Below are 14402 nucleotides of genomic sequence, written 5' to 3'. Positions count from 1 at the left end.
TAGCAAAACATACTGGAAAAATAAGAAATCAAGATAACAAACTTTTTATAAAAGAATAGAAATTGTTTATTGAATATTTACAGTTAAATTGTAAACAGATAAGAACATTAAAGTAGATGAATAAATGAACAAATTAAGTTAATTTGGATATGCAGAAGGTATTAAAAATACATTTAAGGAACTGCAGAAAGAGGGGGAAGGAAGTCAAGTTTTGAAATGTTAAAATGACTGTAAAATTATTGAAATGTATAAACCTGAAAATCAAAATTTTCTATTAGAAAAAATCATCCCCAAAATATAATTATGTACTAATTTATCTGATTGTCCTTGCATCTTCCTGCCACACTTGCCATCCTCTCCTGCCACACCAGTGTGGCACACCACACACTTTGAGAACCACTGGGGTAAATGGTCTACTGGCCATGGCGCAGCTGAGACCATTTGGCTGACTTTGGATGGAAGACTCGCTGGAGGGGGGCAGGCAAGGTATTCATGGCCAGAAAGGGGTGCCAAGAGCAAAGGTTTTGCGTGAAGGTTGCAGGCTCGGCAGAAGGTCAAGTGGGTGCAGCCTTGGTGCAGGAGATGGTCGCCACCCCTGCTGCCACCCAGTGGGTTCTGGAGCTAGTTCTCTCACCGCTGCTTCTTCAGAATGACAACCAGCTCTTGGTGGATGGTGCTGAAGCTCGGCCGGTTCTGTGGCTCATATTCCCAGCACTTCTGCATGAGCTGGTACATCACCTCAGGGCACAAGTCTGGGATGCTCAGGCGCATTCCTGGGATTGGAAAAGACACAGCCAGGTAACAGGAGGATGGAGCTGGCAGGTGAGCTAATAATGTGTTTTCGTTGCAATTTCCTGGGACTCCCAATGTGTGGATTAAGGACAGGCCAAAAGTTTTTCCATTAACATTTCTGTGCATTGGTACTTTCCCCCATTCTTGCGCACCTTCAAAGAGCAAACTTTTGAGAGGCAGGAGAGGCACAATGCACACCTCCTTCCGTTTTATTAAAAAATACTTACCACTCATCTTCCTTGGTGCCTGTCCATAGCATGGCTTCAGTGAGTGCCAAGAGAAGAAGGGTGCTGGTAGAAACCCCGACCCTCCAAGGAGACCAAAGACACAGCTTCCCCCCACCTCCCGCCTAGCCTACCCTGCTCTAGGCTCTCACCCTTCTCCACAGCCTCGCGGGTCTGCTGGTTGGTCATGTTGGGGTACGGTGTGGCTCCCAGACTGAAGGCTTCCCAGAGCAAGATCCCAAAGCTCCAGACGTCACTCTCTGAGGAGTACCGGCCTGAGGAAGGAGGACGAGAGAGCAGGCATGAGAGGTGGCTTCTCCTAGATCAGTGATGGTCAGACTTGGCCCTCCAGCTGTTTTGAGACTACAACTCCCATCATCCCTAGCTAACAGGACCAGTGGTCAGGGATGATGGGAATTGTAGTCCCAAAACAGCTGGAGGGCCAGGTCTGACCATCACTGTCCTAGATTCATGGTCCCAGGCTGGGTTCCCATGAACCCATACCTGCCTCTGGCAAGCTACACATCTGTAGCTAGGAGCTGATATGATCCAAAAGCTCATTAGGGTATCCCTATACCAGTTTGGAGGACAAGGGGCCCTGCCCCCTGCCTGCCTGCCAGCCAGGCTGTAGGGTACTACTAAAGCAGGTGGGCCTGGAGCCACAGCTGTGGGTACCGTGACTGAGTGCCTCTGGGGCTGTCCACTTCACAGGGATCTGTTTCATGCCACCAGTGGAGGCGTAAATGCCGTCCTCCTGCTCCCGCGACATCCCAAAGTCACTGATCTTCAGGGCGTTCTTCTCTGTCACGAGACAGTTCCGGGCTGCCAGGTCCCTGCAAGGGGTAGCAGATCCAAATGTCTGACTGGTGCCGAAGACTTCAGGGAGGGAGGCAGTTTCCCAGACACCAATGGCTGGAACCTAACTCCCAGCTCTTTCCCGCTACCTGGGCAAGAGACTCCCGGCTCCAGCCCCAAACATCACCTGATGGGTTTTGTACATGTCAACTAGGCTGTGCACATTGTAGCAGATTTGCAGGCAGCTCATTCCCTCCTTGCTCAAAGGTGGGAAAAGGCCACAGGTGGGAACTCTGCCTCCTTCCCCAGGGAAAAAGCCTCTCCACCTGCCTGCTCCAGCCTTCAGGTTTGAAAGTGCCACCAACCCCACAGCACAGTCTCTGCCAAAGCAGAGAAGGAAGGAAGGGAGGGAGGGAGGAAGGAAGGAAACCCTTTTTGCACAGACAGGGGCAGGGGTACCCACCGGTGGATGCAGTGCTTGCTGGCGAGGTACTCCATGCCTGCTGCCGCATTCTCCATCATCTTGAGCAGATCCTTGACTCTGAGCTGAGCTCCCTCATTCCGCAGGAAAGACAAGAAGTCACCCCCTGTGAGATGAGAGAGGGAAGCTGGGCTGGGAGCCAGCTGGCCAGTGTCACACCAGGGAAGCTGGGAGCCATGGCAGGATAGGGAGCAGAGGCTCTGGAGCTCAGCCTGAGAGCTCCTGGTTGAGATTCCCTCCTGGACAAACCATCAGGGGCAGGAAATGTTTCTGAATACCAGTTGCCAGAAACTGCAGGAGGGGGAGAGGGCTGTGACCCTCAAGTCCTGCTTGTGGGCTTCCTATCAGCATCTGGGTGGCCATAGTGAGAACAGGATGCCAAACTAATTGGGCCCCTGGACTTATCCAGCTGCCAAGCTCTGCTGAAGTCAGCAGGGAGAGAAGTAGGGCACCTGGAGCTTTGTGAATATATGCTACTAGACTTCAAGGCAACACAGATTGCCTGTTCTCAAGAGGCCTCTGCAAAAACCAGGAAGCTTGCATATATCTTGTAATGGCAAATGTAATGGGCAAATGTTTCTCCCTCCCCCAGCTGCAGTGCAGAAATCTTCCACCCAGGAAACAGACACACCCTACATACTGCTGGGGGAGTTTAAAACGGAAAGCCTGAAGGCTATGGAAAGCCATGAAATGCTGGGCTTACCCTGAACTAGCTCCATGACAATGTAAATGGGGTGCTTCTGGGTGCAGACACCAATGAGCCGGACAATATTTGGGTGGTTGTATTGCTTGAGGATCCTGCAAAGGGAGTGAGAGGAGACACAATGAAGGGAGGGCACGCCAAGTGCCAGCCAGGTAAGGGATTCCAAGGGGCGTCCCCAGCACCTCACCTGTCCTTGCTAACCTACCCACAGTACAAAGATGCTAACGGCAGGGGCAGGGTAGGCAATGCTGCAACTCTGTAGCAAGACAGCAGCACTGGGAGGATGCAGTGGTCTTGAAGCTCCCCCAGCCAGGCAGGTCATGAGATTCAGCAGAGAAAGGGGGGTCAGGGCAAAATGATCAGTCCCCACCATCTCTGGAAGACTGAAATCTCTGCCACTTTTCCCAAGGAAGGTGGGATGTCTGCCTTTAAAAGGCTCCGTTCAAAGAAACCATGGGAGTGAGGACCATGGAATCTCCCACCAGCACCACTCAGCTTGGATTAGGACACCTGCCCTGCATGCAGATGGACCCTGGTTCCATCCTCAGGACTTCTGGGCAGGGCCTGGGGGGAAAGATCCTTACCTGAATCTGGAGAGCTGCTGCCAGCACTGAGCCAGGTGTACTCAGCTAGAGGCAGCTTCCTACATTTGTTCCAAAGAGTTGGGAGGGAAGATCCTGCCCCCACAACATGCCCCAGAGTGTCCAGCTCAGACTCAGGAGCCGCCTAGCAATGCAGTCCCAGTTGCCCAGGAGTTTGCTCCCTACGCACCTGGCCTCTTGCAGGAATCGGGCCTTGAGCTCTGGTGGGAGAGTTTCACGGCAGGACTTCACAGCCACCGGGGTGTTGTCACAGCGGAGGCGCCCACTGAACACCTCTCCAAAGTTGCCCTGGAGAAAGAAGACAGATGGCACTACTTTCCTCTCCCTGCCCTTTTGCCCACAGAAACAGATTGCAAAATTTAGTCCAGGGAAGAGACTCCATCCCCTGCTGCTTCCTGGGTGTGCAGCCAGCAGGGTCCAGTGCTTCTGAATCCGGTTTGCACACCAAACCTATGCAGCTGGGTGTCTCCAGGGACCACAGAAGAAAGTGTCCTGGTGGTGGTGGTGAGCCAGCCAAGGCATGGCTCTAAGGGTGAGTCGGTTTGGACTGCTTCCCTTCAGCAAACAGGGCAGCAAGGAGGCTTGCCTCCGGCCCCTGGCCAGGCCTCCAGAAGGCAGGCTGCTCTGCCTCTCTTACCTGGATTATTCCCACTTAACAAAAGGAAGGCTGAGGGGGAGAGGCAGTCAGCTGCTCCACAGCGCACAGCTTTTGTCAAGAGTCCAACAGTGGGACTCCTGAAGGTGGTGCCTAACCAGAGCATGCCTTCCACCGCCACCACCATTGCCAGGGAGTCACTCACCTGCCCGATGCGCTCCCCAAGCAGCACGTCCTCATGGTCTAGCACCCACTTGTCCTGCAGCAAGAGCAGCCACTCAGTCACAGGTCAGGGAACTCTGCAACCCCAACCCTCCCTTCCTTAGCCTGGCCCAATCTAGTGGCAGCAGAGGGTGAGGCAGGGAGCAGTACCTTGATGATGGGCTTTCCCAAGACAACACCACTCTTTTTGGTGATGGGCTGTTTGGTCTTCAGGAAATGGTCAATCAGCAGCGGAATGGTGGGAAAAGCTTCGCCCTCCAAGCGATACATGTTCTAAGGGGAAATCCCACAAAGAGCAGCCGTCTTAGTTCTGGCACAGTCCTAAGGCAAACACCACTGCTCTGGCATCTCCAATGCAATCTTTTAATATGGCAGCACTTAAACTCTGAAACTCCCTGCCTATTGACATCAGATAGTACTTTAGCACCTACTAAAAGCATTTTTGTTTAGACAAGCCTATCCAGTTATGTAGAATGCTGAATGTTAATGTATGCTTTAATTTGTTTTAGGTTTATGGCTGATTTTACCGTTTAATATTGTTTTTACTAATAACTTTGTTTTATTGTGCTTGTAAACCACTTTGAGGGGTGTATACAATCAAGCGGTGTATACATTTTATAAAATAAAAATAAATTGATAAATGTCCACTGTGCTAAAAGCTACCGCAGGCAAGAGGAGACTTAATTTCTTCCTGTTCATTCACATTCATTGTTCAGTTGCAATGTTGTTTTTTTTAAGTGAAAAGTTGATAAGCAATTGCTCTAGCAGCAGAGAGGAAACCAGCAGTTACAGTCTCATTCTACAGGAAACAGCTGGCAGAAACTAATTATAGGAATGTCTTGGTTGGGCAAGTGAACAAGAAGGAATTAATTAAAGGGGCACAAGATTAGAAGTAGAAACCACTAAAAATGAAAAGGCCAGGGAGGAAGCTATTAATTAAAAGGCCAGTGGCCTGGAGAAAGCCCAGAGTTTTCTTTTAAAATCCACAAATTGAGTGTAAAAAAAGACTAGAGTACAAGCCCAAAAACATAGGAATGTTTTGGGATGGTCACAGTGTCATCTGGGTTCTCTACAAAAATTGACTGAAGAAAGGATTGCGATTCCAGGTGGAAGTCATAGCAGGGTCACCACATAACCAGAGCCACAACTGTAGTGGCTACATTTGGGCTAGAATGGCTGCCTGCCTGCTTCTTTATTTCCTCTGCCCACTTCACCCAGCGCCACCATCCCATTTACAACACTCACATCAGCAGATTGGAGGATGAAATGACGAGGCTGAGCATCCCACAAGACTGAGAGGACGTACTCCTGCTTGCCTTGGCTCTCGCGCACCAGGAAGTCTCCGCTGGCCTGCAGCAGCCTCTGCACCTCCATGCGGGGGATGGCGCCGTGGTACCAGGCTTGCTGGCCCAGGGGCTTCTGCACCTCAGGCAGGAGGGGCACTGGGGGTGGCAGCTGCAGATGGAGAGAGGGGGAATGGGCACAGCCAGCCACAGTGCCAGCTCCCTTTCTAGCAGAGAAGACCAGGAAGGAAGAGCGTGTGGAGGAACATCTCCTCGTGCGTTGCCTCCACCCACCCCACTCCTCCCAGTTGATCCCAGCACATCCTTGGCACTACCAATTCAGAAAGCAGGGCAGAGAAGGGACACAAGTGGGTGGGCGGATCAGTGGGTGGGAGGCACTCACTGTGAGACGTGGTCGGAAGATGCCCGAGAAGTGCTGCTTTAGGACCTCCAAGGCCGGGATCCGACCCCCATCACGCTCCACCTCCTGTCCAAGAAGGAAGACACAGAGTGAGTGTCAAGGTCAGGGTGGACTGCTGCACACTGGCTCAACCAAACTGGAGACAGTGTGGCATAGTGGTTAGAGCATCAGGCTAGGACTTGGGAGGCCAGAGTTCAGACCCCCTCTCTCATTGAGTGGGTGGCCAGTCACTGCATCTCAGCCTAACCTACCTCACAGGGTTGTTGTGAAGATAAAATGGGAACAGGGGAAAAAACACATGCCACCTTTAGCTCCTTGGAAGAAAGGTGGGATAAAAGTCAAACGTTTGCCAGGTTTGCCCACCCCAAAGGCCAAGGAGCCAGGAGCATAACTAGCTGCTCTGGCACCCGGAGTGGTGGGGGCAGGGCGATCCGTGCACGGGGTGCTGCAAGGGGGTGGGGCGGCGATCTGCCCAGGGGGGAGGCACGGAAAGCTGCCCACAGAGTCCACCTGGCATACGCAAGCCCTACGCTGCCATTTTGGGCAGTGCGGGGCCCCGAGCCACCGCGTCACTCCCAGGACAAACGCGTGGCTCGGGCGTGCTGTAAGTGTGGTGTGCTATTTTGTCACCCCCCTCAAGGATGACACCCGGGGGTGGATTGCGCCCCTGCACCCCCCTTCCTATGCCCCTGCAAGGAGCTTGCCCCATGGGCTTGCAGTGATCGCACCCACAGTGGCTCCACGCACCCCAGACGACACCGATTGATTGTCCTCCTGCAGGGCTGGAGCAGGCGGCGGCTCACGGGTTCCCAGCTTGTCCAGCCTGTGCCACAGCAAATCCCGCTGTGCCTGAAGCTTGTCCTGCGTGCCCTGGGCCAGGTGGCTTTGGTGCTGGGCTTCATGCAAGGCCTGGCGCTTTCCCAGGAGCAGGATCCTGCAGGAGAGAAAAGTGGGGAGGGAGAAACGCCCATGCCCAGTGGAGCAGTTGAAGCTGGGAGGGCACCACAGAGCTCCTGCCAGCCCCTTCCCTTGGTGCCCAAGGCCTTGGCCTCACACCCAGCCTCACCGTTCTCCAGGGCTCACAGCTGCCTCTTCCTTCTGGATTTCATCCTTTAGAATCTGGGCATGCTGCTGGTGACCTCGGGTGTTTTCTATGGCGTTGGCCAGCTCCTCCTCCAGCGAGGTGAGGCTGCAACAGGAGAGAGGCATGGAGGCTTCAGCTAGCCCAGGGATCAATGGCGCAGAGGGTTCTGCCTGGCTGCAACTTGCCTCCAGGTCATAGAAAGATCTACATTGGCTTGAAAGATCTACATTGGCTCCCAGGACGTTTCTGAGCACAATTCAAAGTGTTGGTGCAGACCTTTAAAGCCCTAAATGGCATCGGTCCAGTATACCTGAAGGAGCGTCTCCACCCCCATCGTTCTGCCCGGACACTGAGGTCCAGCGCCGAGGGCCTTCTGGCGATTCCCTCGCTGCGAGAAGCCAAGTTACAGGGAACCAGGCAGAGGGCCTTCTTGGTAGTGGCACCTGCCCTGTGGAATGCCCTCCCACCAGATGTCAAAGAGAAGAACAACTACCAGACTTTTAGAAGACATCTAAAGGCAGCCGAAGCTTTTAATGTTTAACAGACCACTGTATTTTAATACTTTGTTGGAAGCCACCCATGGTGGCTGGGGAAACCCAGCTAGTTGGGCTGGGTATAAATAAATAATAATAATTATTGTTGTTATTATTATTATTACCATAGAATGGTAGGTCGGAAGGGACCACGAGGTTCAACCCCCTGAAAGGCAGGAATTTTTACCCAACATGGGGATTGAACTCACAACCCTGAGATTAAAAGTCTTACGCTCTGCCGACTGACCTATCCCAGCTGCTTCTTAGCAGAACATCTCTGTCTTCTGGGCTCTCAGCAAGGCAAGAGAAACACCCAGAGCTCAGAAAAGAAGGAGGCTGGTTGAGCCAGAGCTCCATCTTAGCCCCACCTGCTCAAATCATTAGCCTCTGCTCTCCCACCCAAAGTGCTGAGCCCAGATCTGTGCTCCATGAGGCTGGAGTGGATCTCCCCAGAGATGGGCCTCCTGCGCCCTTTTTGACAGGAGAAAGGGAAGGAAAATTTCTACAGGCACAGCTTCTCCCCTCTGGCACTGCAGCAGTGGGGGACGCTGCCCTTGCTCTCAGTGGTTAGGACTGAGCCTGCAAAATCCCACCCTTACTCCCCCAACCAGTATTGGAAACTCAGATAGGTAAGCTATTCACCAAGTGGCACCTTAAAACTAGGTTGTGGTCACCACAACGGAATATCTTATTTGCCAGGGGGTTGGACTAGATGACCCTTGGGTTCCCTTCTATGACCTCAACTCAGGGCCAAATTTAGGTTTGATGAGGCCCTAAGCTACTGAAGGTAACGGGGCCCTTTATATGTCCAGCTGTCCTTTGTCAACAACAAATTGTTGCTGTTTTTTGTGTTAAATAAATGCTATATGTAATTTATGGACCTAATAGGTATCTAAAGCCATTTTATTTCTTTTTTATCTTATATTTTGGAAATGTACATCCAGTCCCCTCCCCTTAAAATATTTTTTGGGGGCCCAAGAGAGTGGGGCCCTAAGCTATAGCTTGTTCAGCTTATAAGTAAATCTGGCACTGCCTCAACTACATCACTTGACTACAGCTTACTCTTACAGCAATTCACTTGTCCCAGTATGCAAGAAGGAGAAACACACACAGTGGAAATGGAATTAACTATGGGCTAAGGCAGAGGTTTTTAAACTGTGGTTGCCAACCTGGCGCCCAGAAATCTCCACATAGTCACAATTGGAACCTGTGCCAGTAGCAAAACGCGCCTGGCTAATTTCTAACACTGCCCCCAACGCACGTGTGCTGCATGCTTTCCAGTGTCAGCTCATTCAGCTGGAGCTCCCCGGCTTTCAGGCCCTCTGTCTCCATCTCCTCCAGCAGGCTCGTGTCAAAGGTCACCACAGCAGGGGCATCATTCCCACACCTGGAGAGAGACAGACCAGAGGAGGGTGGCAGAGGCTGATGGCTGGGAAATCCAGCCCCCAGAATCTCAGAGGAAGCACAGCAGGCGCTACCTGCACTGGGGATGAAAGCCTTCGTATTCCACATCTGGGCGGAGGCGCTCAATGGCTCTGCCCATGGCTTGGTGTACCGTCACCATCTCCTCCTGCACCAGGCTGGTGATGCTTGCGTACTCCTGGAGGGTCCCCTTCCTGCCAGCACAGAAACAGGAAACTGCTGGTGGAGAAACTGAGCTGCTGGTCCTAATTCAAGGTGCAAGTTCTGGTACACAAAGCCTGAAATGACTTTGGACCTGAGTTCCCAAAGGCACAGTCCCCCCAATAGCAACCATCTCAGGCTCTGTTAGTAACACCACTGGGCCTGTTTCACTGCCCTTGAGCCATGACAGGGCCTTCTTGGTGGCAGGTCCACATTTGTAGTATGCCCTCCCTGGTGGGGTGTATCTCCTTCTCTCCTGATTGTTTTAAACTGTTTTTAATATTGTTTAAAAACAACAACGGTGGGAACACGCTGTGAAGTGTTGATGAGAAATCAAATCATCATCATCATCATTCAGGGGTTGGGCTAGATTTGCAGGATTTGCAGGGGATTGGACCAGATGACCCTCCGGGATCCCTTCCAACTCTACAATTCTACGATTCTTAAAGCATTCCTGTTCATCCAGGCCTTTGATGGCTGCAATGTGCTATTCTTGGCAATCTTGAGGGCATCAGCTGTGAGGGCACAGGACTGTTTTAAAGGTAAAGGGATTCTGGGGTTGCGGCACTCATCTCGCTTTACTGGCTGAGGGAGCCAGCGCACAGCTTCCAGGTCATGTGGCCAGCATGACTAAGCTGCTTCTGGTGAACCAGAGCAGCGCACGGAAACGCCGTTTACCTTCCCGCTGGAGCTGTACCTATTCATCTACTCACACTTTGATGTGCTTTCGAACTGCTAGGTTGGCAGGAGCAGGGACTGAGCAACGAGAGCTCACCCCGTCGCAGGGATTCGAACTGCCAACCTTCTGATCGGCAAGTCCTAGGCTCTGTGGTTTAACCCACAGCGCCAGCCGCGTCCTTATAGACTGTTTTACATGGAGTCAAATGTGCTACTATGGTTGGTGCTGTTGGGCTCCTTTTCTCAAGGTCCCTGGCTGCCTCCATCTCACCCCCCTCCAGCCCTTCTGGAGCCCCTCTTACGTGATGTGGGCCATTTCCTGGTGCAGGCTGTGCAAGGACTGGAGCACCCCAGGCAGGGTGTGCTGGTAGTGGTGGTTGTGCTGCACCTCAGCCGCCTTCAGGGCCAGCACATACTGGTTGTGCAGGGAGTAGAGCTTCCACAGGCTCCGGACATATCTGTCCTTGGCCTTCTCTCGGTCCTTCTCTGCAGGGAGAGTGCAAAAGCGTAGGAGGGTCAGGAGCGCCAATGCAGTCATGCTCAGTAAGAGATTTGTGTCCCGTGGCTGACATGGCTAAGATGCCTGGGGCTGGCAACTAGGTGTCATGGCACAGGCTATAGCCTGTCCCAAGAGACAGAAGAGAGGGAGAGAAACAACTCCGCCACTCAAACCACCACCTCCTTATGATAAATTTCACCACTGCCACCAAGTAGATCTCTCCATTTTTATCGTGCAGTTTCCACTAGGCAGTCCTTCAGCCTTCCGGACTCTAACTGGCCTACCCAGCTCCCAATAATGGGTAGAGTGGTACAACACTTAGATGAATGGGATGAATGACAAGACTAAGATTTTTTTGGGGGGGGGACCACCAAAATAATTAAATAAATAAACCACTTACTTAAGTAAGGCAACAAGTTTAGCTAAACTTAGATTGGCTTGTTACTTTACTAAAACCTTTACAGTTTGGGTGGTTACACAAATACAAATAAATGCATCCAGCTATGCTTATTCTAGACAGTTTCCCTAACCATGTCAGTATTTTATCAACTCTTATCCCTCGGTTAATCTTCTGGATCCTTTAATGGTCCACTTCCAGCTCCTGCATCGTGAAGCTCTTGAAGGTTCTGACTCCACTGCTCTTTCCTTCTTTAGTTCTGCAACTTATTTTCCCTGTCAACTTACATACAATATTTTCACTCCCCATCCCAACCTTTTAACCAATCGGGTAGAGAGTGGACACCTGGTTACATTTGTGTTTCCCCTTAATTGCCAGGCTCCTAGACTTTCACACACAAACACACATGGAGAAACAGAACACCCTGAGCAAAACTTCCCTCCAGACTTTTGAAATACCAGCTATTGCATAACTATTTCGAGTTCTTTCAGGCTAGGTGAATGGGCAAGCATTTCGAAGCTGCAAAAGCTGCGTTCAGAGGATGCTGCATTCCTCTGAATACCTTCGGCTGGAGGGAGGATGGGAGGGAGATGTTCTTGGGGATTTTCCAGAACAGGGCACTGGCCGAGGCAGGTCTTTGGGCTGACCCAGTTGGGCTCTGTGGGGTCTCCAGCCACACCCACCTTTGCTGGCCTCCTGGTATTTGCGCTTGGCCTGAGCACTCTCCCGGACATGGCTGCGGTACTGTGCCTTCAGGCGCTCAGGCTCCTGCTGGGTGGTCTGGAAGAGCCAAGGAAGAAAGGGGGCTTAGAGAGGGTTTGCAGTTGCGGGCTTCCTGCGGAGGGATGGACTAGATGTCCTTTGGGGTCTGAGTCAGATTCCAGCCACATGCAGCCTTGGCACCAAAGCCCCGATAGAGCGCCACCGCAAATGCCCACCAGGGGCCGCTGCTGCGCAGCCCGGACGGGGCGGGCGGCGGGCGCGAGGGTGGGTGGCCTGCCGTACCCGGAGGAAGTCCTGGCTCATGTGCTGCCACTGCTCGCTGTAGCTCCGCCGCAGCTGCTGCTTGTCCCGAATGAGCTGGCCCAGCTTGTGCAGGGGGCCCGAGACCAGCGCCTCGGCGTGTCGCTGCAGGAGCTGGCTCAGGGCCTCTGTCTGTGTTACCAGCGACCACCAGCACTGCGGGCAGAAAAGAACCAGGAGGGCAGACGGAGAGAGAGAGAGAGAAAGACGCAGAGAGGGAGAAGCTGCCCAGCCACCCCCTCCTAATGGAAAAGCGACGGGGAGCCTCCCCAGAGGAGGATGGAGGGAAGGGTCAAGGGAGCTCCGCGCCAGATGGGGGGGGGGTGTTTCCTGGGAGCCTACCTGGGCGACCTGGCTGTTGCTAGGCTGGCCGCCGCTCTCCTGCTTGCCGGCCTGGCTGTGCATCTGGTGTAGGAGGGCGGCGTACTCTCGGTCGCTCTTGGCGCGCTGGCCCATCCACTTGCGGAGCCCCTCCAGCAGGCGCAGCTCAGCCTCCTGCAGCTGGAGCAGGGCGCTGTGGCCCTCGGGGCAACCCAGCGCGAGCTCAAAACCCATGGTCAAGCAGGCAGACCAGCAGCCTTCGCCCTGCAAGGGAGAACCAGCGCCGTCAGCCTGCCCCGACGGAGCGGACTCCCTGGCATGGTTTTCCTGAGAAGCGGCCGGGCCGCTGCAAGTTCCCTTTTGCGGCCGCAGCCTCGCGGCGCTCCCTAACGTAACACCCTAGCAGTTCCGGAAAGTGCCTGCGAAGAACCCAAGTCCCTACTCTGAGAAACTGGACTCAAGGCAGGTGCCGGTCCGGCTCGGGGGATACCGCCGCCCACTCACCACCGTCAGATTTGGTATCCGAGAGCTCCCTTCCCCCAGTCGAGCAAGTTTTGCAATCTGTTCAGAGTTCATCTCCCTACCCCAATTTGCAAGAGGCTTCAGCCAGGCTGCACTGTGGTGTTGCAGTGACACCCAGCACTCAAGTGCGCCTGCTGTGCATTGGTGCCCTGGGCTGCTGAGGACCACCCAAACTCCCTCTCCTGTTTTGGAGTTTCTGTCTCCAGTTTCGAAGGCAAGAGGAGTCTCCAAACATCACATTTTCTGTAGAAGCCCCCCCCCCCATGCTGGCTGGTGGTATATTAGGGAAGGGGGCTGGTTGGGGGTCAGTGGAGCCTTTCTTGTATCCCTGAGGAAGCTCCCTTCTGCCCTTGGACATACCTTGCCGGGGTGCTGTCTGAATCGGCACTTGACTCCTTCCTGGGCCGTGAGCACTAAAGAGGAACAGGAAGACTCCACAAAACCTCCAGGCATTGCAAGATCCCCCTTCCTGTCTCCTGCACTCTCTCTGTGGCTTCTACCCCCACCCAGGCACTTGAACGCAATACCTCCTTAAGGACCAAGAGGCTCCTTCAAATTAAACTGCTTTTTATCTAGTCCTGTCCTTGTGAGACAATTCATCAACTCAGCTCCACCAGGTGGCCTTCACAAGATGCTTGCAGGCAGGACACAAGTGTCATCACCTTCTCCAGCTGTTTGGTCCCCGTGCCTACTGCTATATTCAGAAGCACGGTGTATGTGTGTGTGTGTGCTGGGCATCATAACTAGTGGCCACGGAGAGCCTTTGCCCCTAGCGATTTGCCTAACCCCCCTTTTAAAAATGGGAAGTTGGCAGCTGTGACTGTGGGTCATGGGAACAGATCCCAGTTTCACTATTATGCTGTGTGAAAAAGTATTTCCGTTTGCCTGCCCTGAATCTTCCACCATTCAGTATCATTTTGGAATGCATTGGGGAAAGTTGCCCTTGTCCACTTTCTCTAAGACATGGGCAATTTTACAAACTTCTGTCGCATTTCCCTCTTCCCTACACGATTTAATAAAAAAATTTCGGTGTGGCGCAAGCAAATTTTTATTCTGAAAGTGTAGCTAAGAGAAAAAATAGTTTGATAACCACTGGGTTAAACAAATGTCAAATTTCCAGGCAACGTAAATGATGCACATTTGACAGTGAAGCAGTTCTGTGAGCAGGCAGGGTCACTTGTGTGGCTTTAAAAGAGGATTAGACAGATTCATGGAGGAGACTATTGGCCATAACGGTTATGCTCTGTGCCTCCAGGTGGAGGCAGCAATGCTTCTGAATACCAGTCGCTGGAAGTCACAGGAGGGGAGGGGGCTCTTGGGCTCAACCTCTTATTGTGGGTTTCCCTTTGGGGCATCTGGCTGGCGACTACAAGAAGAGGACACTGGACTAGGTGGGTCCCATTTGGCCTGATGCAGCTGACTTAGGTTCTTACATCCGGACTGGACTGTGTCTGGGCAATACGTTGGCCTCCTTGATTCTGCAGCAGACAGTGGCCAGGGAGACCCAAACCAATCAATATGGATCAGCCAGAGGCGGCCTGTTAGCAGCCTGGGAGGTGTGAGGCAAGCCTGTGTCTGTGGCCAGGCACCTGCAACCCACCAAC

The 14402-nt window shown here is 52.8% G+C and overlaps 1 protein-coding gene across 1 annotated transcript; it reads right to left on the bottom strand.

Annotated features, from left to right (window-relative positions):
* Positions 1 to 42: 42 nt before the first annotated feature.
* On the bottom strand, positions 43 to 14296 carry FES (FES proto-oncogene, tyrosine kinase). Its single transcript, XM_081888128.1, has 19 exons — positions 13159 to 14296; positions 12298 to 12540; positions 11938 to 12111; positions 11616 to 11712; positions 10339 to 10522; positions 9214 to 9351; positions 8997 to 9122; positions 7185 to 7307; positions 6866 to 7052; positions 6101 to 6184; positions 5660 to 5869; positions 4565 to 4687; positions 4398 to 4451; positions 3767 to 3885; positions 2996 to 3090; positions 2275 to 2398; positions 1692 to 1849; positions 1169 to 1291; positions 43 to 773 (listed from the first exon to the last, which is right to left on the bottom strand). Exons 1-19 carry the CDS (start codon positions 13249 to 13251, stop codon positions 631 to 633), a joined length of 2598 nt encoding a protein of 865 aa, XP_081744254.1. The 5' UTR covers positions 13252 to 14296; the 3' UTR covers positions 43 to 630.
* Positions 14297 to 14402: the final 106 nt, after the last annotated feature.

The sequence above is a fragment of the Podarcis melisellensis genome, assembly GCF_964234715.1.
Source record: "Podarcis melisellensis genome assembly, chromosome: 14".
Classification (NCBI taxonomy): domain Eukaryota; kingdom Metazoa; phylum Chordata; class Lepidosauria; order Squamata; family Lacertidae; genus Podarcis; species Podarcis melisellensis.
This window is presented reverse-complemented; position numbering and strand designations above follow the sequence as displayed.

Coding starts and splice junctions, on each gene's coding strand:
- FES (XM_081888128.1), bottom strand. CDS start 13,251: ATGCCTGGAGGTTTTGTGGAGTCTTCCTGTTCCTCTTTAGTGCTCACG. Junction 4,452..4,564: donor TGGGAAAGCCCATCATCAAG/GTACTGCTCCCT, acceptor CTCTTGCTGCAG/GACAAGTGGGTGCTAGACCA. Junction 3,091..3,766: donor CGATTCCTGCAAGAGGCCAG/GTGCGTAGGGAG, acceptor CTCCCTTTGCAG/GATCCTCAAGCAATACAACC.